The 26,533-nt window shown below is 49.8% G+C and overlaps 2 protein-coding genes across 2 annotated transcripts; one reads left to right on the forward strand and one right to left on the reverse strand.

Moving 5' to 3' along the window:
* Positions 1-1,549: 1,549 nt before the first annotated feature.
* onecutl (one cut domain, family member, like) lies at positions 1,550-7,568 on the forward strand. The gene is made up of 2 exons (XM_088905161.1): positions 1,550-2,477; positions 7,279-7,568. Exons 1-2 carry the CDS (start codon positions 1,550-1,552, stop codon positions 7,566-7,568), a joined length of 1,218 nt encoding a protein of 405 aa, XP_088761287.1.
* Positions 7,569-14,370: 6,802 nt separating this feature from the next.
* LOC148815280 (cathepsin S-like) lies at positions 14,371-26,459 on the reverse strand. The gene is made up of 8 exons (XM_088905163.1): positions 26,045-26,459; positions 20,838-20,980; positions 19,889-20,011; positions 18,791-18,943; positions 17,835-18,059; positions 17,196-17,361; positions 15,810-15,912; positions 14,371-14,960 (listed from the first exon to the last, which is right to left on the reverse strand). The coding sequence occupies exons 2-8, from the start codon at positions 20,964-20,966 to the stop codon at positions 14,861-14,863; spliced, it is 999 nt and encodes a 332-aa protein (XP_088761289.1). The 5' UTR covers positions 20,967-20,980; positions 26,045-26,459; the 3' UTR covers positions 14,371-14,860.
* Between the last annotated feature and the right edge of the window lie 74 nt (positions 26,460-26,533).

A 26,533-nucleotide genomic window follows, 5' to 3' on the forward strand; every position in this document is an offset into this window, starting at 1 on the left:
AAAGCGATAAAAACCGGCGCTCCAAGACAGTGTTGCAGCAAGAAACAAAAACCCACATGCACACAGCGTGATTTGGTCAATCGCACTTTGATAAGTCATTAACATACGGATTGTCATTCCCAGCTGGGCAGCGTATTTATTTAAATGATGTTTGAGTGTAAACCGATAAGACTGCGTTTATTGCAGACGGCAATGTCTTCAAACACAATGCCGCTTTTTTTCGTGGTTATATTTTGGATGGCACAGTTTGTCACCGATGAATCAATTTTAAAAACGGGGTGATAGATGCCACTGTGTGTTCCCCTCTCGCCCGCCTTTCTTTGGAGTAAACCTGCGGGAGCGAGGGGGTTAAACCGAAGTTGGAGTTCCGCTGCGCATCTGTCAGATTTTTAAGCCAGTGACGCGTTGAAACGAGAGAGCGAGAGAAAGCGGGAGAGAGAGGGAGGAGAGAGAGAGAGAGAGACGGAATTGGTTGGGAGATCGACGGAGCGGCGGGCGAAGAGAGACGGGGGTTGAAAGTCGAGAAAGGGAGAGACGGGCAGCCAGGCTGCCGGCTGACACACACACACACGCAGCCGGGAGACGCGGAAGGGGGACGTTCAGCCGCCGGTGTGCCCGACCTCTCGTCCGCGGTCCGGTCGGATCCAACAGCCGGTGCGCGGCGCTGGGCAAGCGGACAGACAGCCGGGAGCGACGCGCCGTGAGACGGATAAGGCGACTACAGAGGAGAAAGCGCTTCTCTTTGACCGCTTTTGCACGACTCTTCACGGGATTATTACGGACTACAAGCGGAGCCTTTTGTGTTTTAATTTCTGTTTGTATGTATGAAATTATATCTCTATGTGGAACCTTCGTCACCATCTACTCTGAAGTGCTAAGCAATTAACACCCGGTTTTGAATTTTAGCCAGACTTCTAACCCCGAGCGACTGGAGGGAAAACTTTGGATGCTTTCTTTGATTTTATTTTTTTTTTTATTTCTTTGTCACTGCAGCACACCGCTGGAGTTCAGTTTCCCTTATCTGAATGGCAAGCGCGTCACCCAGAGGTGAAAGATCGGGATGCGCCGTCTTGTGCGTGTGGATGCTCAGATCGCTCGCCGTTTATAATTTCGTTTTCTCCTAAAATGACATAACTCCCCCCCCCAGGACCGAAGAGGAGGCTGGGGAGGCGGGAGTGGGAGCAGACTGGAGACACGCGAGGACCGCGCTCGGAGAGAGACCCGTCGGGTTCACCGCGAAACCAGGCCGCCGCCGTGCGCATAAATTATTCAGATGCAAACAAGTTAACTTTTGTGCCGCTCGAAAAGACAAAACAATATCTGTATCCTGAAAGGAATACAAAAAGGTGAGAAAGCTCGAACGGAGCTCAAAATCTGAGCGTCCCCGAGTCAGAACCGGATTAGCCCCGGGTGTCGTAACGATTTAAGCGAGAAACCGACGGACCGACCGACCGACACCCACTAATCCGGTCCACGAGCTTGTCTTCCTTGGCGGCAAAGAGGGAAGAAACAAAAAAAAAAGAAACACAAATAAGGAAAAAATACCCCCATGGATGGCAACATGGGCCAGCTGTCTGGCCACGGGCATCCCGGCCGGGAGCTCTGCGCCGTTTTCCCCCGGGCCCCCCTGGGGCCCCCCATGGCCCTGGGGGGCCCCGAGCCTCACCCCCCAGGCTTGGAGCACTCCATGTCGGCGCTGGGCTACGGGGGAGACTCGCCCACCGGCTCCGGCAGCACCTACACCACCCTGACCCCCCTCCAGCCCCTGCAGGACAGGTACCGGCCCCCCCACTCCCACTCCCACTCCCACCCCCCCGCCTGCCTGCCAGCGGGCAACGTGGTGGGCAGCTTCACGCTCATGCGGGAGGAGAGGGGGCTGGGGGGCAGCTTCTACAGCCCCTACGCCAAGGACGTGCCCCTGGGGCCATGCCTGGGCAGCTCGGCGCACGGGTACGGCGCCGGCGCCGGCGGGCCAGCATTCTCTGGGGGCTACGAGGTCCATCTCGGGGGGCCCGGCGCGGGGGGCGCGGGCCTCTTCCCCAGGGAGGTGTCGCCCCCACCCCTGGGCGGCGGGGGGGCGGCGGCGGGGCAGCCGCCGAGCAAGATGGCCCCCCCACCTCCTCACGGGCACCCGGCGTACGGCCACCCCTTCCCGCACCCCCACGCTTACGAGGCCGGCGAGCTGCGCCCCGCCCCCCCCAACCGGGGCCCCCCCCCCCCCAGCCAGGCCGGCGAGGCGGGGGAGATCAACACCAGGGAGGTGGCCCAGCGCATCATCGCCGAGCTCAAGAGGTACAGCATCCCCCAGGCCATCTTCGCCCAGCGGGTGCTGTGCCGGTCCCAGGGCACCCTCTCCGACCTCCTGCGGAACCCCAAGCCCTGGGGCAAGCTGAAGTCCGGCCGCGAGACCTTCAAGAGGATGTCCCACTGGCTGCAGGAGCCGGAATTTCAGAGGATGGCCTCCCTCCGGCTGGAAGGTACGTCTCTGGGGAAGCAGGGGCTGTGGAGGTCCAGAGCCATCCAGCCCCGACCGCCAACCACCAGTACCGCCGACTGAGAGCTTTAGAGTCAAAGCCCCCCCCCCTTTCCTCTGAAAGCAGGTGAGAAAAAGGGGGGGGGTCCTTCTACCGAGCGAAATCGGCAGCCGCGGCCCGGGATCGCGCCGAGAGCCCACGTGAATCGGCGGAGGGTCAGAACCTGTGTCTGATGTCATGGCGGTGATGTCATAGGCGGTGACATCGCCGCCCGTTAGCGATGGGCCGTCACGCCTCTGAAAGATTTTAAAATTTGGGGTTGGGTAAGAATCCATTTAGGTAATCAACACGAGCCACTCACGAGGACAGCAACCAATTATTATTCTGATCCTTATTAAGCACAGTACACAGCTGCAGTGAAACAGTACTGCAGTTAAGCTCTTTAACACCATAAGAGCCCTGTGCTTAGACACTGCTTAAAAGTAATGAGAGGATTTCAAGATAGTGCAGTGTTCCTGCTGAAGTACAGAGCCCTCAGTGCCTACTGATTTTCAAAACTGAGTCAGGTGCAGACGGTTCCTAAAGCAATATAATTAAATTAATTCCTTACACTTTTATATAGTGCTTTTCTGGGCACTCCACTCAAAGCACTTTTACAGGTAATGGGGGTCCCCTCCACCACCACCAATGTGCAGCATCCACCTGGATGATGCGATGGCAGCCATAGTGCGCCAGAACGCTCCCCACACACCAGCTATCAGTGGGGAGGAGAGCAGAGTAATGAAGCCAATTCATAGATAGATATAGGAGGGCTGCATCATCACAACAGTCAGTGTTCTGAAATGATTGTTCTGTTACTTCTTCGATCAAGCTGCCAGACACCCTGCACCAACCTCAAAAGGTTCAGGAGGTTTCAGTAGCGACCCAAGTGAGAAGCCGTTGCGTGTGAAATTCCAGGCCATAGTCCTCTGCGAGGAACAGGAGATGAGGTCTCCTTGAGCATCAACAGCTACCGCCCATTGAAAAGTGTTAAGATGAGCCAGTTAAGCTAACAATCAGCTCGGCTGGCTCGTTAAGAGCCGAGGGGCATCTGCACCACTGCTCTGCAATTGAGGCGGTTTCCACCCTGTGTTTTCATGCCACTGGAACTCGAAGGTTTTGCTTTTAATAGGGCACGCTGTCGTAAGGGCTCTGGACAATTTTGCATCACGTCAGTTCATGGAGGCCTTCTAGCTGTTCCAGTGCAAGCAGCTCCTGGCTTCTGGAAAGTCAACACAGAGTGTTCTTCCTCTTTCACTCTGGACTTCTGTGCACACTGGCTACCTTTGGACACATTGACTGCAGGACTGAACGCGCAATTCGGGCACAATTAGGGCAGATGCCAGTCCTTGTTTGTGCAAGTTTAGGTCCTGGCCTTGTTCATGCGCTTTAATTGGCGGGTTGAAAAAGGCAACCTTCTTAGTCCACACTGGTGCAGAGGAGCGAGTTCCTCTGGGTCAGGGGTCAGAGGTCACAGAGCTGCCGAATCAGGGCAACATCCTCTCGGCAGCACTGTTGTCAATATTAATGGCCGCACAGTGTCCTTGTCGGCTGTCGTTTTCAACATTGAAAACGACAACCAAGCTACCTGTCAGCCTCCTCTGTCATTAAAGGTAATGAGTGAATGATTTACAAACATGTTTAACCGTAGAGCTTCTTCTGCAGCTTTAACTGTGATATAAACTACGGGTGGGTCAGATTCTCACACTCAGTTTAACAGCACTTTCAGATTAAAGACAGGTTGCAACAACGCCCCTCTTAGGAGGGAAGACTGCAATGAAATAAATCTAGTGGTGTTTTGTGCCTTGCTCTGGTGTTTTGGAAAAGATCGCCTCGATGCAATGTTTTTATGAAAATGTCTGTGCTGCAGCATAATATACTGCCCCATCCTCGCTCTGTCTTTTGAGAAACCGAGCGCCCTGTTTTATGCGTGCTGATTTTGCCAAAGAAATATCATCTGTAGCTATGCACAGCCCGAGCCAGAGCTTGTACAAATCTGGACCCAGAGTCCTGTGGATTTTGTTTTCCTATGTCGTTCCTGTCTGGTGGCTCTTGGGGAAAAATGGGCTAATTGGGGACAGTTAAGGAAATGATGAGCTGAGGGTGCTGCTTATTAATAAAGAACTCGCAGACGAGGAAAAGCAATAGAGGTGTTGGTCTGCGGCAGATGATGCAAGAGAAGGCAACTTGAGGGGTACATGCAGAGAGCTGTGAAGAGCAGGGGTTCCCCACTCCTGGTCCTGGAAGGCCAGTCAGTGTGTCTGATGATTCTCCAGGGCTCTTTAAAGCGGCAGCCACTGACGAGATGAGAGAAGCTTTTTAAACCAGATGCAGCAAACCGATAATGAGCTGACTCTCCAGTGGCACCGAAAATCAGTAGATCCCCCCCCCCCCTTTACCAGGACCAAGACTGGAGGAGGGATCCCTGGTGCAGAGAGAGATGGATCCAAGGAGCAGTGCGGCCCGTAGCTCTCTCGGCCTGGGAGCTGGCGCCCGAGGGGTTAAAGCGCTTCAGAGGGCTGGCACAGTCTGAGCTGCACAGATTGAATCAATAATTTCTATCAGCCCTCAGCCCCAGACATCACCGGTGTGTGTGTGTGTGTGTGTGTGTCTGGGATGGGGTGTGTGTTCAATCACATTTCCAACGCGAGACAGAGACATGCATCATTATTAGGAAACGTTCCCATGATCATAAGAGCCCTATATGGGAATATTTATGTTCCCCGTGTGTGCGCTGTGCAGGGGATTTATAGCATGGTAATTGTGGGCCTTTTACTGATGATTACAGCACAAGGAAGCATTTACTTAATGGCCACTTCTGGGCTCTCTGGCAGAGACCGGAGACACTGGAGTCTTTGGTGGAAAAACGGAGGGCTCTGGTTGGACTCCCAGTTTCAGGGTTTTTCCAAAAGAGAAAGGGCCTTATTTATTCATGCGGGCTGAGAAAGAGCATCTGTCCGAGTTCCAGCTGCTGAAAATGGGGCGGTGTCGCACGTGCGAGGACACTGTGAGACCTCTTGCTGTGCTTGTGAGGTGTGCGGTTAATGTTAAATTAAATGCGTGTGCTGTATGGGATTCTGCAGGTAGGGAATGCTGTTTAATGAACCACCGCATTAAAATAATTGTCCAGTCCTGGGTGTACCCCTCCTTGTGCCTGTTGCTTGCCGGGATAGGCTTCAGCTCCCCAGTGACCCTGGATTGGATAAAGAGGTTCCAAAATGGATGGACAATAACAATTGAGGGAAAATGTGACAAAATTAGAAGAGACTTTTTGGCCCTTCGGGTTTCTACTAGGTGAGTGATTCGAGAACATCCCCTAAGCGTTTCATACAGGGTATCGGCTTCAGCTATGTTGCTGGGAGCGTGGTCCCTACTCCCACAACCCTTTGTGTAAAGAAGTGTCCACGGTTTCCATTTTTAATGTGCTTCTGCTTCCTTTCTACATGTCTTGACTTCAGGCTCGTGTTTTATTGTCGATCTCGATTTTTGACTTCTAATACTTTAATTAATTAAACAAGCCCCCTGGTTCAATTCTAAAAAGAGTAATCTTTTAATCTGTCATTGCGCCTGCTCCAAAAGAGATGGTCATTTTTCTGGTAGCTTTAGAAATCTGCAGTTACCAGTGATACGTCTCTTTTGACGCTGTATGTCTTTAAAACAAGGAAGAAGGCAATTTTTATATTTTTTGTGATTTTAATAGAGATTCTCTTTTTGCCATTTATAGGAAGCTTTCTGTAACAAGACGGAGCTGTGATTTGCGGACTCGGTCCAATTCCGTGTCTCCGAGTTTCCGCAGAAGATGTTAAAAACGTCTTCAAACCCGTCTTTCAGACTCTCACCCGTTTCCAATTGGAAGAGAGCACAGCGCCCTCTCGCGGCAACACCGGGCCGGTTCTTCTCGCTGTTTGCGTCAGCAAAATAAAACCCAGGCGCGCTTCCATTAAGCAATGCTGATCAAGGCCTCTTTAAAGAGTGCATTTAGGTAATTACTGAAGTCACCAAAAACATGTTTAAGCCCACTTAGCCGTTTGAGCACTTTGGAATTTGCTGCTCTGTTTAACTCGGCCAGACTTTTCCGTCTTAATAAAAAATAAATTAGCCTCCTCTGATGCGGTGATCATTCACCGCCGTTTCTCCATGCAAATGACTTTTATGAGGAATAATGAACTATGAATGATGAAAAAGAAACTGTGGACTAGGCACTCCATTCTGAAGAGCGAGCGGCCGCCTTAACTTAACCCGTAGAGGTTATGATTCTGCGGGCTTTTCCGGAAGCAGTTCCTGTTAAATGCGATCAGTCAGAACAGCGCGTTCTTTCTGTATGAAGTCGCACTTCTAATCTAGGCCTCCAGAATTCTCTGTTTCCATCAAATGCTCTTCTACGTTGGGGGTTGGAATACATTGCAGGTCACTAGAGAAGGCTGGTGCCCTCAGCAACAGCCTTGGGTATGATCAACTATAGCGACCAGGAGCTATGTAACACTGTGGAGAAAATACAAATTTAAGCAAGGTTACAAAGGAGAGGAGGCTGATAAGCCCTCCTGTTCTGTTTGGTCGTTAATAGCGAGTGGAACTCGGGGTCTTACTGGGTATTGGCTTCAAACCACATGGCTGGGTAGTTTGTTCCCCACTCCCACAACACTTTGTGTAAAGAAGTGCCTCCTGTTCTCAGTTTCAAAGGCACGTCCATGCAGTTTGCTCCTGGTGTCCTCTTTTAGAATCTAGGCCTGTCCTAATGTGTCCTTGTCTCCTCGCCTGTCCTCAGCCTGCAAGAGGAAGGAGCAGGAGCAGAGCAAGACGGAGAGGAACCAGCCCAAGCGGACCCGGCTGGTCTTCACAGACCTGCAGCGCCGCACCCTCCACGCCATCTTCCGGGAGAACCACCGGCCGGCCAAGGAGCTGCAGGTCACCATCTCCCACCAGCTGGGCCTGGAGCTGTCCACCGTCAGCAACTTCTTCATGAACGCCCGCCGGCGCAACCTGGACAAGTGGCTGGACGAGGGGCGGGCGTCCCCCTCCGGCTCCTCCTCCGCCATGGCCTGTAGCACCGCCTGAAGGGGGCGCCAGTGGATTGGGGGTTGCCGGGCGCCGGGGCGAGGACAGACAATCAGGAGGACCCGGTCGAGGAGGGTCAAGGGTCAGAGGAGGAGGGAACCAAGCAGAGTGAACGGCCTGGCATTCGGACGATGCGCTTGGTCAGGTGGCATGTCACTGAGTCGCATGCTGGCCCCTCTGTCCTACGGGGCGGGGTGTGGCACCCATAGGCCACAAACGAGCTGCCCTTTGTCCCATCTGGCCTGTTTGGTCATCTGTAGCTCATTGATCCCTGGAGCTCACCCAGCTGTTTCTCGAAAGGAGCCAGGTTCTCAGCTTCAACAGCAAGGCTGGATAACGTGTCCCACACTCCCGCCACCCTCTGTGTAAAGGAAGGCGTACCTGTCCTGTCCTGACTGGAGAATCTCATCCAGCTGTTTCTTGAAAGAAGCCAGAGGCTTCAGCCACACGCCTGGGTAGCTCGTTCTAAACCACCACAACCCTTCATCTGACAGCACCTGGTTTTCCCAGGTGCCCCCCCATCCAAGCACACCCCAGGCCCGACTCTGCTTGGCTTGCAGGATCAGACGAGATGGGGCATATGGGCATGGCTACAAGCCAGTCATTGGGAGGGGATGGCCGATTTCAGGATCAGCTGATTGTTAGAAGAGGCTGGCAGTCTGGGTAGTGCAAGATTGTAATAGTGCGTAAAACAAAGTGTCTTATGCCTGTCCCAATCTCTCATTGTCGATGCTGGTGGTGGGTGGACTGGCTGGGTGGTGCTGCCCCAAGATATCCTGGGGTACACTGAGAATAGGCTTGAGAGTGGCCCAAACCTGCTTCGACCTGTGAACTGACCGCTGAGAATCGCCCAAACAATGTCTCTTGTAATGTCCATCGTCCATTGTGTCCCAAGACATGAATCCGGTTAGCTGTCCTTGGGAACGATGAGGGCAGCAGAGCTTGGCTCCAGGAAGCTCTCTGGATCGAGGCAGGTCTCATGGAACAAGCAGGGAACAAGAAGGTGTGAAGCATCCTTAGACCTAGTCACGCCCTCAGTCACGCTTGCAGGACGATTCCCAGTGGACTGGGATCTGTCCTGAGGCTGGCTTCAGCTCCCTGTGGTCTCAGCTGCAGATTTGGAAAATGGATCCGATATTGCTGCGCCTTCGGAAATCCATCCAGTGGATGATGTAAAGGTTTCAGATGGGCTTTGGAGGTTGTGTCGATCGCGGGTCTCTGCTGATCCCTGCTTGCACAGATGGTCCCCAGAGCCCAGCTGAACCAAGAGCGCGGGTTCGAGCTGCTTTGAGTCACAGTGGGCCGCGCCAGCCAGCTGCAGTTGAGATGAGAGGCTCCAAACATGTCTCCTTTTGCAGACACCTCAAAGGGAATAAAGACCTATCTTCTGTGTTACAGCATAAGGCTGATTGCCTGGCTTGGGCAGGGGAAAGTTTTGTGTCAACTGGGTGAACAGTCTTGAAGCTTTAAAAGAGGGTCTGTATAAGAAGATGTTAAGATAATGTTGATGTTTTCCTCCAAATAGCAAACGTTCTTTTACAGGTGTACTTGGATACTCTGTGGGGTGAGACCCTTTGGGAATCTTTACACAGTCTTGATGCATTAGAAATATATTATTATTGCCACTCTAGGCTCAGATCTTCAGGGGAAATAGAAAAGGGATCTGTTGGATCCACTGAGGCTGAGGAATCTTTATCCACTTGTGAAGCTGATTGCTGTATTTATTTTGTTGTCGTAGATCCTATTCATTGATTTATTTAATATATTTATTTACCTATTTATTTATGTATTTATTCTTCATGTGCATGAGTGTTGAATCCACGGAGGTCAGGAAACTCCAGGTGAATTTGTCCTCCATGCTCATCCATGGTCAGATAAAATCCTTGAATGTATTTACCCCCTTGAATGAGTGACGTTTGCTGGTTCATTATGCTTTGGCAAAGCTTGGTCTCGCAGCGGGGCTTGAACTGAGCTCCTGTGGTCCAGGGCCTGTGGAGATCGAGGCCGAGATGCTTTGTTTTTGTTTTTACAGACTGACAATTGGAAAGATGTCAATCCAGGGTGCAGCTCCTGGATGAGATGAGCTGTGTAGCGTTCCCCAGGTCTGTTCTTGTAAAAGTCAGGATCGTCGCCACTAAATGTTTCTGGAATGTGTGAGCGGTGGACACTGTACTGGTGGCTGGTGAAGCTCACTGGGACTGAGGGACGTTACAGCACAGTTAAGGTAGAGCTTTGCTCCGCTGGGTTTGTTTTAAGGAAGAAACCTGCCTCTTTCATTCAGAGCTGACAAGCCCACCGCCTGCCTTTACCCTGTGAAGGGGGGGGGGGGTCTAGATCCCCCCCCCAATGGCTGTTACAGCATGCTCTTTGAAAGAAAAGCTCATGAAAGAACCCATCGACCTTTGTAGACTTCAAAGGGCTGATTTTTTTTTTTTGTGCCTGTCTGGTCAGCTAGCCCAGGATCTTGTGGTGCCGGTGGGGGTGCAGGGGGTAAAGGGGGAGGGGGGGGGCGACCTCTGTTCACACAGGGGGGTCGAGATCAGTGAGCCAGACAGGGGAACAGGAGAAGGGGTGGGAATTCTGGAGGCAGGCGGGTGAAGGGAGAATCTAAATTCACTGGACACCAATAGTCAATGATCCTGCACACAGGGAGGATGCAAATCGATGGCAAAAGACTAACAAGGAGTTTGGGATGAAAGACGAAATCAGGACCCTCGCTGAGTGAGCCAGCTACTCAGTGCTGCGTCTCTGCACTAGGTGAAGGGCATCAGAGGGAGTTGAAAGGGAGTCAGGCATGACTTAATCCCAGATCTGAGAGGTAGGAGTCAGGGCGTGAGGCCAGGCTTTATTAGAGATGTGGAGGGCAGCACAGTGGTCAGCATTGCAGCCTCACAGCGATGGGGTCCCGGGTTCAACTCCTGAGGTGCTGTCTGTGTGGAGTTTGCATGTTCTCCCTGGGTTTGCGGGGGTTTCCTCCAGGTGCTCTGGTTTCCTCCCACAGTCCAAAGACGCGCTGGTGGGTTAAATGACGTGTCTGTGTGTGCCCTGCAATGCACTGGCATCCCGTCCAGGGTGTATCCTGCCTTGGTCCCTGGCTAAAGCAGGGAGACAGATAAATGAGAGGATCAATGTGTGGACCCTACAGTCAAGCTATTCCTCTCATACTGTATCTTAAAGACTACTCCTACCCACCCCCAGCCCTGAAAAATGAAATGAAAGCAAGCCAACAATCAAAGTCCTATGGAAGGAAACGTTCACTTTCTCAGAAAGTTAAAATAAGCACCTTTCAAAACATTGCTTTATTAGAGTAGCAGAAAAGAGCTAATTTACCAAAACGAATTGCTGTGCTCCTGGCAGGTGTCTTCTCTCCTGCAAGGCTAGGCCTGCTAATTGAGATCATGCACGTGGTGTTGTGCTGTTTGCAATCTCATCTTCACGAGACCCTGTCCCTACGCCCCACCACCTGTCCCCCCGGGACCTCTCCTCAGTGTCTCTCCTTGACATCCCTGCAGCTCAGGCATGAAAAGAAACAGCTCCCCTTGTCTGGCCCAGCCTCGTGCCCTTCACACAGATCACTTCAGCACATGGGCCGATTAAATCCCGCTTCTAGCCAGCCCTGGCACTCTGGAGCAAAATTCGGAAAGATAGATCGTGTGGAGGCAACAGGGCGGTCTTCTGGCTGGGCAGGAGCCCATGTGCTTTGTTCCGCTTGAGTTTTTTTAGGAAACGAGACAAGGGCAATCTTAGCGTGAAGCAGAAGTCTGGTTTTCATTTCGATGCGTCGGTGATTGTAAAATTGCCAGGAGCACGATGCTGAGGACGCAAAATGCGGAGCAGGAGGTGGACTGGATTCCTGACGGTCGCCTGCCAATGAACAGGCTGGGTTTTGTGGATTTCAGCCATGTTCCAGATAACAGGGTGATGCTGGTCAAACAGCGGTGCTGCCTAGGGCCAGATGTTGGTCACAGCTGGTCCAGCTCTCCCTAAGCCCCTGATGGCCTGCAGGTGACCCCTCTCATGTCACCTTGGGCTCCCATAAGCGGTCAGCTGTCTATGGAAAGGAGAAACACAGTAACTATTTATGCTGAGATCTGCATCTTGAAGAACGAGCACTTTCGCAGGGCGATTTCGAGGAAAAATGATGTTGGTGATACAGAACAGAGGAGTCAAAGTCTCCAAGGAATGGTCTGTCTCCATAATCTTATACATGTACATATATACTGTATGTGAATATTGTATGAGTATGTGAATGTGTACAGTATATGTATATTGTATTGCTCTATGAATATGTAGAGTGAGTATGTGTATACTGTATGTTTGTGTACAGTATAGGTATATTGTATATGGATGTGTACAGTATATCTATACTGTATGTATATATACTGTATGGCTATATGAATATGTACAGTATATGTGTACATGCTCTGTACAGTACATGTGTACTGTAGTTCTGAGTACAGTATAGGTATATTGTATGTTTCCGAGTGCGTACAGTATATCTATACTGTATGTCTGTGTACAGTATGGGTACTGAATGTTGTCTGTGTACATGAACTTGTACGGTATATGCTTATGCAGAGCCTGGTCTATGTGGTGTTGTAACGGGTAAGGAGAAGAGGGATATCACAGAGCACATCCTGTGAGCGACGCTCGGAACTGCACTGCTTTTTAAGAGACGCGCAGGGGGACGAGCAGGGCTCTCCTGAAAACGTCTGAATTCACGCTTTGCTTTCTGCGGAATGTGTCCATGTCAAGTCTGGCGCCATCGTGCTCCGGTCTCGGAGCAGTCGTGCACATCTGCGGGCGTGTTTCCATGCGATTGCGAGTATTTTCTCTCTCGATAAACATTCACCTGGCAGTTTATTGTCAACAACAAACATGCTTGGGAGTCTCCCCTAACTTGGTTTTTTTTTTATTACTTCTTTGGAATGTGCGTGTCGGGCTCCTTTAAACTCTAATGAATGTGGCTAAGTAACCAAAGAATGATAATACTGGTAGTAAGAATGACTACACCTTAATTGAGACATTTTGTACCCAAAAAGAAAGAATCCTTCAAATACCTCATGACATGAATTTGTTTGGTGTGATGTTGCACTGGAAATAATTAAACGTAATTTGTTGACACAAGAAAGGTTTGGCTGCTGTTTCTTTATCAGTGTGCTCTGTGCACTGGCTGCTGGAATTTCTGAGTTTTTTGTTTTTAAAAATAATTTGATAACAAGGGCTTTGATTCCTCTCTTGGCCTGCAAAAGGAGTGACTGAAATTTGCTATGTGTGGTTTTTTTGGCTCAATCGTGCTCATAGTATGACTGGCTTCTCTGTATTAGATGGGAACAAGAACTGAATCTTGGTATAAATAAACACTGATGTCTTTCACATCCTCACTGTGGCCTTTGATGCACAAGTTTACAGTAATGTAAAACACAGTGCAATCATTGTTAGAGTGCAGTAAAGCATGTTCAAATTACAACAAACACAGGGTGAGACACAAAAAATAAATAAAAGCATAATACAAATCTAGGAAACCCATAACAACACACAGTAAGCTCATCGTGTGAGCCCAGGATGAAGTCTGATGAAAAGGCATCTGTACAAAATCCACACATGACGAGGTCTGTGCTTTTAAATGCATGTTCTCGCTCAGCATCTTTCTTTTCTGTGCACTACACTATTCGGCCACCAGGTGGCACTGTATCCTAAGTTACATGTACGGCAGGAAGATTACAGATGGATACAAATACACTGAAGATGCTTCGTGGACACAGCGTGGACTCACCTTACATTTTCCACAGAAGGATAATGGAGTTAGAAATGCCACTGCATGTATTAAGACATTTATGATGCAGACAGCCGCACAGCTTACTCTCAGCATGCTCCGTTCCTGGTCATCGAAGACTCTGCCTATACGTGTGACTGTGCGTCCTCACAGCATTATCGAATGGCCATTCTCAGGTATTGCAGGAAGGAAGGAAGTGAATAAAAATGTAGAAAAGTGGGTGACTGTTGCAGTGGGTAGAGCTGTTGCTTCACAGCTGCAGGGTCCTGGGTTTGAATGACTCTGTCTGTGTGGAGTTTGCATGGTTTGCTCTGGGTCCTTTTCATCCACAATCTAAACTCGCTCTGCCTGAAGGAACTGGCATCTCCACATTGCAGTGTATGCCCTCTGAGTGTATCCTCCCTTGTGTTTGGAGACTCATCGTGACCACCCCCCCAGCCCCCGAGGCAGAGGGGTGTCCCAACCTGAACCTGGAGGGCCATCATGTCCGAGTGTCCATTCCACCACTGCTCCTAACGAGCTAAACCAGCCCGTTAATCGCTCAACCCAACTAATTTACCAGCTTCTCCCAACTCGTTGGGTGCTCTGCTTTCAATTAGCAGACATGCCAGCCCACTAGAGCACATCTGCTCTAAGACTGACATGATTACAGAGGATCAGTTCAGTCGGGGGGGGGGGCGGCACAGTGGTACAGGGGTCAGCACTGCTGTCTCACAGCGCTGGAACCCTGGGGTCACTACCTGACCTGGGGTGCTGTCTGTGTGGAGTTTGCATGTTCTCCTCATATTCGTGTGGGTTTCCTCCCATAGAGCAAAAGTAGGTTAACTAGCTTCTGGGAAAATTGGCCCTAGTGTGTGTATGTGTGTGTGTGTTGGGACGACGAAGTGGGAAAAGGTTACTTTACAGATTCGGCCTTTCCTGTTTAATGCATAATAATCCGTCAGGACTTGTCACATTACATCATTCTTTTCAGTCCACAGTGTAGGTTCTGGAAAGCAAAGAGCTCCATCACATAACACACGGCTCTTAAAAGGCACATTGCACTGTTTATTAAGACACATCACCCTGATTGGAATTAGACAGGAACCGGGTGAGAAGCTCCCACAGTGTAAACTAACTTCTTCATTTCAGTTTCTTGAAAAAAGGCATAAACACAGAAAGAATATGAACCTTAAATGCAGGTCTTAGAAAAACAACCACCATACCAGAACAGTCTGCAACGTTTGTTTCGAAACGTAACGAAAGGGAGATTGTTCAGAAATGTGCACTGTCCGCGGAACAATGTATAAACACCGTCACTCCAGCCGGCACAGGACCGTGTGTGACGTGTAAAAAAATATACAGTTAGAGAAGGGGTAAAAAAACACTCAGATTCAGGACACCGTAAGTGTAAAACACCCCCCCCCCCCAAAAATAAAATAAAATAAAATAAAATCCCGTGTAGATCCAAGGTCATCCAGCGTCGTGCGCCGCCCAGCACGCGAGCTCTCAGCTCTCTCATCCGGGGCGCCGGGGGTCACATGATCGGGTAGCACGCGTACAGAGCGATGCCGCACTGGTCGTTCTTGTTGCGGGACATCCGAATGTAGCCCTGGTCACCGAAAGACGTGCCCCAGCTGCAGAACAGAGACACGGACGTGACAGAAACTCTCCTTTCGTATTACAGTATGTTCAGGAAAGGGAAGAGACGACTGGGAGGAGGTCAGGATTAAGGTACTAAATACGGCAGCTGGACCTTTGGAAAGTGATGACTGGCGGAACAAAACGCGACAACGCTGGGTTTTTGGAAACGGTGTTGTACGGAGAGTTCTTTCTTTCACAGAAGGCCACTGGATCAACGGAGTCAAAAGTACAACATTTAACAAGAACGCTTTCATCACCTCGGAACTGACAGAGACGCATTTGCTCTCTTTTTGACCGGAACGACTTGCGGGTGAGTAACAACCGAATCTAATTACTACGATAAAGTAGAAGATCTGACTTCTGATCAAGTCCAAGTAGGAGTCCGACTGTCCTCTTGAAATAGAGACCTTTCCACGGTCTAACGACGAAAACCTGTGTCAGGTCGGGAGGTTATCGGGCTAGATGGCAGCTCTAAAAGCAATGTAGCGAAAATACAAATGAGAGAATGAGACGTCATTTTAAATTTCAAATGAAATCCAAACATCTTTATACTTACTCCCTGAGGCTTAAGAACCCTCAAAGAACTTTCTGTTCCTAATGTCTGAAGGTAATGTCTTGTTTTTTACGCAAGATTTTCATAACGTTCTATACAGCTACACAGCTTTGCCTGATATATTGGGTAGTGGGCAGTGCTTGCTGTTTTCCTGCGTTTAATTTCTGGCTTGCACGGTGTTTGCTCCAGGGCGCTCGCCCAGCTAAGGGGATTATAGAGCCGATTGATTGACTGTCAGGAAATCAAAAGTGAAATATTCTGGCCGCTAGGTGGCGCCCCTGCCCCGTACCTGTTTTTCACCAGCCAGTAGTCCTGCCCGTCCAGAGTGCCGTACCCCACGGCCAGCACGCCGTGGTTCACCTTCTGAGTGCAGGAGGGATCGTTATAAACGCCTGAGGGGAAAACGCGACATCTGCGTTAGAGAACTGCGACCCTCGGTTCCCCGAAAACATTACAGGAGCAGCAAATCTTCTCCCCGCTGTTACACAGCGTCCACAGGGGCCACTTGAATCTTCCACATGGAATTTAACCTCCTTGTATGGAGAAAAAGCTGAGGCATAGGCCCTGATCTCAGCGGTGGGAAAGGGTCTTGGTCTGTCACGGCTCCTGATTTGAGCCTGTGTGATTCTGATCTGCAGGGATCCCCTGAAAGACGGGGGATTCTCCTCTCCAACCCCTCATACTACACATTGGGGATCTCCAAGCCTCTGCTTTGTTGTGTATGTTTTGCTTCACCCATGCTAGTGCTCGCAGAATCGTAGTATTTGCCTCGCTGAAGTGATTTATAAACCTTCTCCCTCGTGTTAAGCTCTTCATAATTTGAAGAGACAAGCTGAATACGCTGGGCTGTGGCCCGGCAGGGTCAGATGCCTTTGTGAACGCTTCTTTTAAAAGAAGCCACATTATCGGCGTCAACCGCATGGGCGGGCTGTTTGTTCCACACCCCCGCAACTCTTTGTGCAGAGTGGTGCCTTCTGTTCTTCCTTTTGGATGCGCTTCTCTTGCGAATGTTATCCTGAGGAGGGCAAACTCGGTGTAGTTGCACCTGAACGCGCTCACCTTACAGTATGTTAAAATGTTAAAATCCACGTTAGCCAGAAAGGGGAACTGCAGTCTCGATTTCTCAGAGCAGTTATTAAATCCCAGCAACAAAAGGCATTCATTGGTGGTATCGAAAAACTTTTTACACTTCCAAATTGAGCGCAAAACTGTGAACTTTGGGAAAGTACTGTGAGTCGCCATGCTGTTGCAACCCCCTGGTCTCGCCGCAGACAAGAGCGAGAGCTTGCGCCCTTCCTGCTCACTAGTCCCCGTCACGCCTCATGTACTGTGATGTACGAGTGAAAAACTACAGGCTGTGTGGCAGATATTTCACCGTGATCTGCAGGAAGTAGTATTTGTCTGCAAAACGGCCTCAGAATCGAGAGCAAAATATTTCTAGTGGATCAGAAGAGATGTTTTCACAAGATGTTTCTGCTGCCTCGTTCTCACAATCGCAGACAGCGCCAGCAGTATGGCACTGCCCGTGGCACACTGAAGTGCCCTCATCAATGCCGGTTCTTTCGAACCCCGGGATGTAAAAACAGCGCTGCAGTTCCCCTTTAAGTCTCTTGCGAAACGTTGCGCCCCGGAGAGGAGCAGCAGCAGCCGGCTGTGTGAGCAGAAGGCGCCGTACCACTGCGGTAGAAGAGGAACTGGGGGCGGGTGGCGTCGATGGCCACGGACACGGGCCCCATGGTGGCCAGGGCCTCTTTGAGGGCTCCTTCGTCCCCCTCGGGCAGAAAGCTGTAGCTGGTGCAGTTGGCGGCGCGGCTGGTCACACTGTACTTGCAGGTGCTGTCCTGGGGAAAAGAGAATGGAGGGAAGGGCATAAGAGGGCAGGCTGGCTGTTCGTACTCCAGGGGAAGTAACTCTTCCTGCTGTTCAGAAACACAAAAAGCTGGAGGTCGTGTAGTACAGTCCAGTGGATAGTGTGTGTAATGTCAATGGATACCTCTTTTTTTCTTGTGTTTCGGGACTTTCTAGTTTTGTGCATCTCATGGGGCAAAAAACAAAACAAAACGTAGACGTTTTCAGACAGTTGTTATTGGTGAGGGCCACGGCAACCCAGCGCCCATTGAGGAAGCAAAGGGTCTAGAGTAAGAGAACATGCAAACTCCGTACAGAAGGGTCCTCGGGCTAGAGGTGTCCTTAGACCTTGATTTGAGAGCAGCACTCTCTGCCACACCATCAGGGCCGCCCGTCTGCTGGCTCATGTGTGACGGAACCCCGGTGTGACCCCCTTTTCTGCCCTGACAAGTTCAAGTGGGCTCACCTGGCCGGTGTAGGGGTACGAGGCGTCGGAGTCGATGCCCTGGTTCTGGATGACGTACTCGAAGGCATGGTGCATCAGGCCACCATTGCAGCCCTTGTTCCCGAACTTGGCGGAGCAGTCCACCAGGTTCTGTGGGCTGAGGGACACCAGGCTGCCCGTCTTGAGCTTCAGCTGGCCCTCCAGGGCCCCCACGGCGCTGAACGCCCAGCAGGACCCGCACGCGCCCTGGAACACAAGCGTGCACGGCCCCTGAGTCTCCGCTCCTTCCCCCATCTGCCCCCGCCTCGGAGAATAACAGCCCTTCGCGAGTTCAGTTCCTTCAGCAATCGAGTTTAAAAAGAAACATCAATGAAACTAGACAGAACCACTTCAAACCCGTGCTTGATAGTGACTGCTGCTGATCCATCCATCCGTTTTCTAACCATGGCATCCAATTCAGGGTTGCAGAGAAGCTGGAGCCTCTATCCCAGCCAGCAACGGGCACAAGGCAGGGTACACCCTGGAAGGGACACCAGTCCGTCTCAAGGCACACACACACAGAAGCTAACGTGTCTTTGGACTGTGGGAGGAAACTGGGGCACCAGGAGGAAACTCACGCAAACACAGGGTGAACATATAAACTCCACACAGATAGTATCCCAGGAATTGAACCCAGGGCCCCAGCACCGTGAGGCAGCAACATTAACCTCTGTGCTCCTGTTCTGTTGATCCTGCCAGTCAAAATCTAGCAGTGAGCAGGACTCCTTACTGACCCCTAGAAGTCATGAGGAAGGAAAGCAAAAAGCAAATGCCTGCTGCCTATCGCTGTCAGGATGATGCATCAGGCAAGTTCATTTTCAAGTGCTTCATTTAACATATCTGAAGCGGAAGGTCATCCTGTCACAGTGGGGGCAAACCGTGCTCAGACAGGAAGTCAGTGGTGCAGCACCGAGGTGAGCAGAGTCTCTTTCCTGTACCTGCTGCTTCACATCGGTGACGCAGCCCTTGTCCCTCCAGTCGATGGAGTCGGGCACGGGGGAGCCGGAAGATCTCACGAAGGTGGTCGGGCCTCTCTTGAAGTCCGGGGGCACCCGCGTGCCAGCCAGGGTGGCCAGCACCTCTTCGGTGGTCTGCGTTGGAGGAAGAGCGAGAGGAAGGGTAGAGCTGGCAGGTAGTCCAAGGATGTCTCATAATGCTACTTTGCCGGGGGGAGCACGATTATTTCCAATATACTTAAATAACGTTGAATCAGCCTGGTCCAATAGCAGAAAATAGGGTGTTAAAGTGGGCACCAGGATAGTGCTAAAACACCCATCCTAAAAGGGAGAAGACTCAAACACCACATGGGGACTATGGGGAAAAATGGACACTTCTATTATTTTGAGAGTGAAGAGAGTGCTCTCCTTGTAATGTTTTGGGTCTTACTTAGAGAGGCACTGTTATTTCTCATCCTAACTCCCAGTATGTGTAACACGCGTCCTGACTGTTGGGACCATCAGGTGTGGATATGTGCGAGTGGGGCCTGTGCGTGAAAATATCGGATCCAAAGACGCACCGTCCCTGTTAGAGTGGAAGCTTTTTGGATCTCCCCCCCCCCACCGCCGCCCCTTGTTGTGGATAAGTAAAGCATTACAAACTGTAGCTTTGCGTGCCAGCTTGCCGGCTCTGATTGGGGACTTTCCGAGTTGCTATTTTCTTGACCGAGCCCCTGGAATCACCCTGCACAGCTGACTCGCTGCACGCTCTCGTGTCGTTTCTGGGCGGCTGCTTTCCCGTACAGCGCAGTTTCTGTTCAGCGAAGAACAGGGCAGCGATCACGACTGAAGAGTCGTCTTGCTTTCGTTCCCCCTGAGCTCTTTAATGGCTTCCCCTGGCCTGAATCGGCACAGTTTCCAGTTCGTTACTGGGGAGGGCGAATTCCTTCTAAAGCCTGAGCCTCTTCCAGACCACCAGTGCTGCCCCCCCGCATGGCAGAAGCTGCTTCTCCGTATAACTGCAATCTGAAACGGGCAAGGTGCCCCTGCCCCTGCCCCTCACCTGCCTGCGGGTATTTTGGGGGCGACGCAGGCACCTACCATGTCGCCCAGGTGGTTCATGCCCAGCTCGTACGAGTGCATGCCCAGGGACGCCTCCAGGTTGTGCAGGGAGATCAGCCGGAGGTTCTTCTCCCAGATGGCTCTCTTCTCCGCCTCGCCCACCTGCCCGGGGACAGAGGAAGAGCCCAGGTGAGCCCAGGTGCCCAGCTGGCGGTCGGTCTTTCACACTCGTGCAGCGAGAAGTCTATCGCCAAGTATGAATTGGATTCCTCTAAAAACAACTCGAGTCGTATCAAGCCATGTCGAAGGTAGATGCTTGTTGGCTCTGAGGTCACGGGAAAGGCCTTATTAGGAAGAGATTCCCTGTGGAAGCCCTGCATATATCACAGGCCACAGGCCAGTGGAGCCCTTTTTGTCGAGCAGAAGAGGAGTTTATTTCTATATTCGGCCAAAGAGAAGCACCCTCCCCTGCAATTAGGGGGATGGGTCTCACAAGAAAAGGTACAGCTGACCTTTTATACACTTACTTGATGAGGAACACAAAGAGCATAAGTCTCAAAAAGAAACACTTCAGTCAGATTTCATTTCTATTGGTGAAGCAAACTTCTACTTGAAAACACAAGATGGCTACGTAAGTGAGCTATATCAGAGTTTTCTAAAAGCAGGTAGCTGCGATTGGCCTTCTACACAAAAACAATTCTTTGGGATTCTTGAAACAAGTGTTCTTTGTGTCTGCAGGCCCCTAGTCTTATCGACAGCAGACACATTTAATGTTTTGCTGAACATGGTGTACAGAGGAAGAATTGAACCGTTCACCATTAATTGACTTATCGATTAATCAATTAGAGGTGATTAAATAATGAACTGCTAACTGGACAGAAGGTCCTGCAGTGACACAGGTGGCCTTCCTGCGGACCGCTAGCTCGGAGCGATGAAGGGGAAGGAGGACGTTCTGGGGGGGGGGGGAGTGGACGGGTTTCGGCCTCACCTGCGTTCTGTAGCTCTTGGAGTGGGTCTTCTTCCAGAGCTCCCAGTGCATGTCCAGTTCGGGGTCAGTGTGAGGGTAGGCCGCAGCCTCCCTGCACAGCACCATGACCAACAGGCTCCACCACAGCATTCTGGGGACACCCACTTTGCAGAGGGGGGCAAATGATACAGAAATACACATCAGCGCGGTTATTTTTATTTTTTGCTCAACAGCCATTTACTGAAAGGCTTAATATTCTGTAAAACACTGCCATCAGATAGTCAGTTTTGCATTTGTCAGTGTCATATCGTGTGTTCCCAGATCTGTGGTCTGGCCTCATTTGGCAAGATTTGAAGTGTTGGCAGTCCAGTGACCCTGGCCTGTTTGACAGCAGCTGTCCTCCCGGCAACAGGTGATTCGGGCAATGTGAATGGTTGTTCAAAGGAAGGGTGTAATCCTATTGGCTGAGCTACAGGTTCTCATGGGATCAAGTTTCAGGGTGTTTTGCTGCATCACCTAGTCCGCACCCAGTCTGTTTCCGTGTTAACTCTTTATCTGCTGTTTTATTATGATTGTATTATCCCTCAGTTTTGAAAAGGCCGCAGACTCGGTTCAAAATCCAGAAACAAGGCATCTAGCAATTCTCTTTGCGTGGTATACAACAGAGTGTAAATTTGAGACACGTCTCCTCTGATTTCAGTGATTGTGCCCCGTTCCTCTATCCCATAATCCCGGTGCAGGTAGCACCCCACTCCAGTTACAGGGGACCCTGAGGATCTCCAATAGTTAGGAGCATTTGGGGGCTCAGTGAACTTTGATGGTGTCTGCTGCCCCTGAATGGACAGTCTCCTACCCTGCCCTTCGTAATGGAGAGCTCCCGGATGAGAACAGGCCCACCAGCACCAGGGAAGGAAAGGCTGAGACTGCCTGAGCTGAGCAACCATCCTGTTAGCAAGCCATAATGACGTCTGGGGATTAAATCAGCCAAAGACATTCTGCAGAACGAGGATATTTCCCTTAAAATAATAGATAAAGGTCTTTCATTGAGTCAAATCGACACTGACAGGGTTTTAGGGGGTACAGGATTGTGGGGGGGGGATCCTGTTTGGAGTCGAAAGGAGATTTTATTTCTTTGCACTAGCCTTTGATGCAGTTTGCACAGGGCTCTGCAGTGCTGGTACTTCGGGTGTGGCTCAAAAAGATATCAGCTGCAAAGTTAATAATTAAGAGAAGTTACCAAAGCAGTGCGTGATATTTTGGGAATGAACCAACTCCAGGCCAAACTGGTCTGCCAAGCTTTTCGCCAGAATGGGCGTACGCTGGCAGCGTTACTACATACAAGAGACAGTCTTCAATGTTTTCTGATCGATTTCTCCTAACTACATCCACACGGTTCTGATCGCTGAAATATACTATGATTTGGAGATGTAACTGGTCTGCAATTTTTTTTTCCCGTCCAGTCCATGAGCTTTTCATGGTTCGGTGTATCCGAAATTTCTAAAAAGCAAGGCTTCGGGAGATCAAAATCGCTCTTAGTGATCCCTAATTCAACTGCCCAACTAACTCTTATGCCAGTCCTGCAGTTCCCCAGGGGATATAAGCACCGCTGGTTGCACATGGATTTTTGCCAGTTGTTTCAACAAGACATTCCAACTGATTTTTTTTACAAGAACACAGAAGTATAAAGTAAAGAATAATCGCAGCTACAGTAATTAACATATAATTATGGTTAATGGTGAAACCAAATTTCTTAAATTGGGGTCTAGTATAAATGCAATGGCTGCTAATTGCCTTTAAACAACAGGAAAGTCGTCGTAAATGAAAAGCCAAAAACACTTTATAGAAGAGAGACTCTACAGAGCCATTAGCATGCCGGACGTCTCTCAAGAATAGGTAACGTTTTTGACATTTTTGGTTTGGATGTACAGAGCTTTGAGGTTTTTCGTGGAAAGTTTATTCTGGTCGTTTCCCACTAAACTTGAGAAATAAGGATGTTGAGCTAAACAATCTCTTTGTCTCTGAAGCTGGGGTCTCTTCCAGAGGGCCTAGTCTTGTCATAACAGTTCCACAATGGGCAGAGGAGTACTATATATGGTAAATAGATAGCTGGGATCCCCAAGGGCTCATTGCTGCATACCCCAGGCCTCCTGTCGATCCCACCCTCCAAATATAACCCCCAACCCCCCAAATATGAGAGCAGAACCCGTCCTGGAGAGTCAAAAATCTGCTAAGGGGATCTACCTCCCTTACACGGTGAAAATAGATACTTTATTGATCCCGTGAGGGAAATTGCAGTGCAAAAGTTGGGTTGTATTGCACATTATAAATATATTGCACAAGTCCCTGGCATATATTGCACAAATAGCTGAAAGATTGCACAGAATAACCACTTACACCAGAACTCATGAAAAGGAATCAGTAAGAGCCAGGACAGACACCCTACTGCTTCGCCTCCCCACCACAACATACGTGTTGAAACCTCAGTGTGACTTATCCCCTCCTTTAGAGAACCAACCCCCCCCCCCCCCCCCCCAGTCATACACTAGAATCACCACAGCTTACAGTTTGTCTTCCTTTGACACCAGCCCTACTGTGGTGAACCTAAACCCAGACTCAGCAGTTTGCTAATGTTGAAATCGCTCATGTGACAATCACTGCTGCTTATCAGACGTTTCTAGGTGCAGAAATAAAACCCAGCGGAACGCCAGCACTCTCCCTTCACTGGCTGTGGTTGAGCTCAGATACTTTTCTGACAAGTGGCTTACATGTGCAGTCGTGGTGCTCCTTTGCCAAACTGCTCCTCAACTGGAGGTTCTCTCCAAAGTGGAACCAGGACAAAAAAGCAACAGAGGGACTGGGTTGGGAGGGGCACATTAAAGTGTTACACCAGGCTGGAAACCCCTTGATCAAAAAGCAGAGGTTGTGTCACATTGATAATCTTCCCCCCTCTAATTGAATTTTAAAGGAAAGGCAGCTTTAAATAACAGGAAATCCAACATCACAAAAAACAAGCTGGATTAGAACATATTTGTTCCCCAAGGCCTGGGTGTGGGAAATGCACAAATAGTCCCAGTATTGGGATTCATTTGAAAACTTAACATGTCTGAGGGCCTTAACTTCAATTGTCCCAGTTTCAGGCAAAAAAAAAAATGAAAAACTACAAAGGTTCAATTAAATAAACATCTTGGCTATAAGAGAAACCAGCACCTGACACCCACGATGAATCAGCTGACTTAACACGAGATCCCAGAGAAGATGCTTGCGAAACCTCGGGCGTCACATAATGGTTGATTGGTTTCCAGGCTCAGCTGTTTCCAGACAGCAACGATTGCATCATTGAGAATCTTGAGGACCAGAGCTAAGGACATTTCAACTATAGGAAACGCCAGTCATGGCAGAGACATCGCGCAGACAGCAAACAAACTCTTCTCCTCTGTCGTGAGAGCGAAGCTCATAAATGAGCTCTGGTGCAGCACTAATATGTTTCCCCTCCTCCTGTTACTTTTTCACTTCCAGCTTGCTCGGGTCCCTCATCACCAAGCTGTGATCTCTGACCTGGTCATTCTGGAGTAAACCCTACAGTATTTGAGGCACTCATCCCTACAAGTCTTGGAAATCCCAACAGAATCCCACCCATTCCCCTAGATGGAGATCCGCTGGAACGTTCAGGCCAGGGACAGTGATGGAAATCCGTCTTGCCGTGATTACGAACCCCCATCTGTAGGGCTGGTGGGTCCTAATATTTCGGCCGCTGAGAGTACAAACTGCAGGAGAGCTGGACAGCTCACTGCACCCTGGTTCCTGTGTGTGACTTCAGATCGAGGGGCGTTACGATACAAACTGTTAAACGCAGCACTAAGGCCTCATGTAGAATCCAGACACGGGACAAGCAGAGGTCAGTTTCACGCTGAGAAGCAGAAAGGAGAAATGATTTGTCCCGACTGTTCATCCTTCTTCAGGTGCGAGAGTGGAATTAACCCCTATTTAATGGGGAGACCCCGTTACCTGTAAAGCACTTTGAGTGTAGTGTCCAAAAAAGCGCTATTTAAGTGTGAGGATGATGATGGTTACGATTCCATTACAGCCAAAGTGGGCGCTGACACAGCTTTCCACCTCGAGCTGCATCTGGTATATTTCATACAGTTGTGATCACATTGCAAAACTGATGTTGCAGATGCAGAATCAGTCCAGAAAGGGGCAGCCAGTGTCCTGCACCGACAGGCTAAAACGGGGCTTCCTCACCCCTGTCCTAGAGACCCCCCCCCAAACCTATTGAGCTCTTGAACAATTGTGAAGAGAGTGGCTAAACTAACCCCCCCCGTATAAAACCTCGGAAAAGAAATTAAGTTAATTGTTTATTGGACTCCTCGGCCTGGCACCAGGCCCTCCAGGAAACAGGTCAGAGACCCATGGGATCTAACCTTAACCCTAGCTCTGCTTCCTCCTGCAATCCTGGTTTTCCAGAAGACATCGCTACTGAAATTGATGATGTCCGCTCGCAGCGACGTGTCGCGGACGGGCGAGTCTGAAATGTCAGGTGCGATTCGCCTTGTAGCCGGAATAGCACAGATGATTTGATACATGGTGTGGAAACGTCAACTCGGACAGCAAGTTGGCAACGATCAAATTCGAGGACGGATCGCGCACGGTTTCAAATGACGCGTTCTGTATTTCACAAGACAAACTTCCTCAGGGGAAAAACGAACTTGGTCCAGGGCTGTCGCAAGACGAGACTGACTTTTTTTCTTTTCAAAAACAGGAAAGCAGTGGACTGTTTTTAACGGCAACGATTCGTTTTTACAACGGCTGTGTTAGAAATCGGCTGGGAATTTTCAAAGTTTTAATGTTCAAATTAAAGCCGCAATAACTCAGGAAAAAAAAATTCAAAACAAGTTTTACAAAACAAAAACCGTAAGACCAGTTGGTTTTTAGTACATTAAACTAATATAAATAATACTCCCTAAGATTAGTTATAAAAATAAAACCGCATGGTTACTTAAGAAAAATCGGCCGAATACAAAAACAGTCAGAATGTTTGCGGTTCAGAAGCTTGTTTCGATTGTATTGAATCGATAAATCGTAACAAAAACCGCCTGGGGGATTCGAGAGATTACTAAACCGGTACTATGATCGCCTCAACTTCAGTAACCGGCCCACACATCAGTGGCGGAGGGGGAATCAACTCGAGCAGAAGGCAGTTTTGACCCAGTTTCAAACCCGTATCCTACCTGGATGTGTTCACCAAGGCCCGCCGTCTGTCTGTCCGGCCTCAGAGAGCTCGCTTCTCCTGACACACTGATTAACCTTCCTCCTTTGTGTCTGTAACTTTATCGCCGTTGTCAGATGACATAAAGAACTAAGAACCTCTCTTCCTCTTTCGGTTTCGCAATCTTCCGAAGCATCAGCTGTTGCTGGTTTTTGCATGATTGTTTTATTTTAATTATTCTCGTCTGAACCATATTGACGTCTTTCTCAGACCTTCGTACGGGACGGTCCTATAATAAGAATAAGATGCGTTTTAACTGACGTGCGGCAGCTTCGGGCACGACCTGCGAATCTTGCAAATATTGTCACGGTACTGCTCTCCCCTTTTCTAACGATATTTCCCCCAGACCCGTGTTTCCACACCTTGTCTCCAGCGGTGAGTGAATTCCGGATCTTTCGCGTCGCTTAATGTAGCTACTGCAGATGACGTAGCCCACCGCTTGAGCCAGATG

This window comes from Atractosteus spatula, chromosome 25 (assembly GCF_055471065.1).
Source record: "Atractosteus spatula isolate fAtrSpa1 chromosome 25, fAtrSpa1.hap1, whole genome shotgun sequence".
Classification (NCBI taxonomy): domain Eukaryota; kingdom Metazoa; phylum Chordata; class Actinopteri; order Semionotiformes; family Lepisosteidae; genus Atractosteus; species Atractosteus spatula.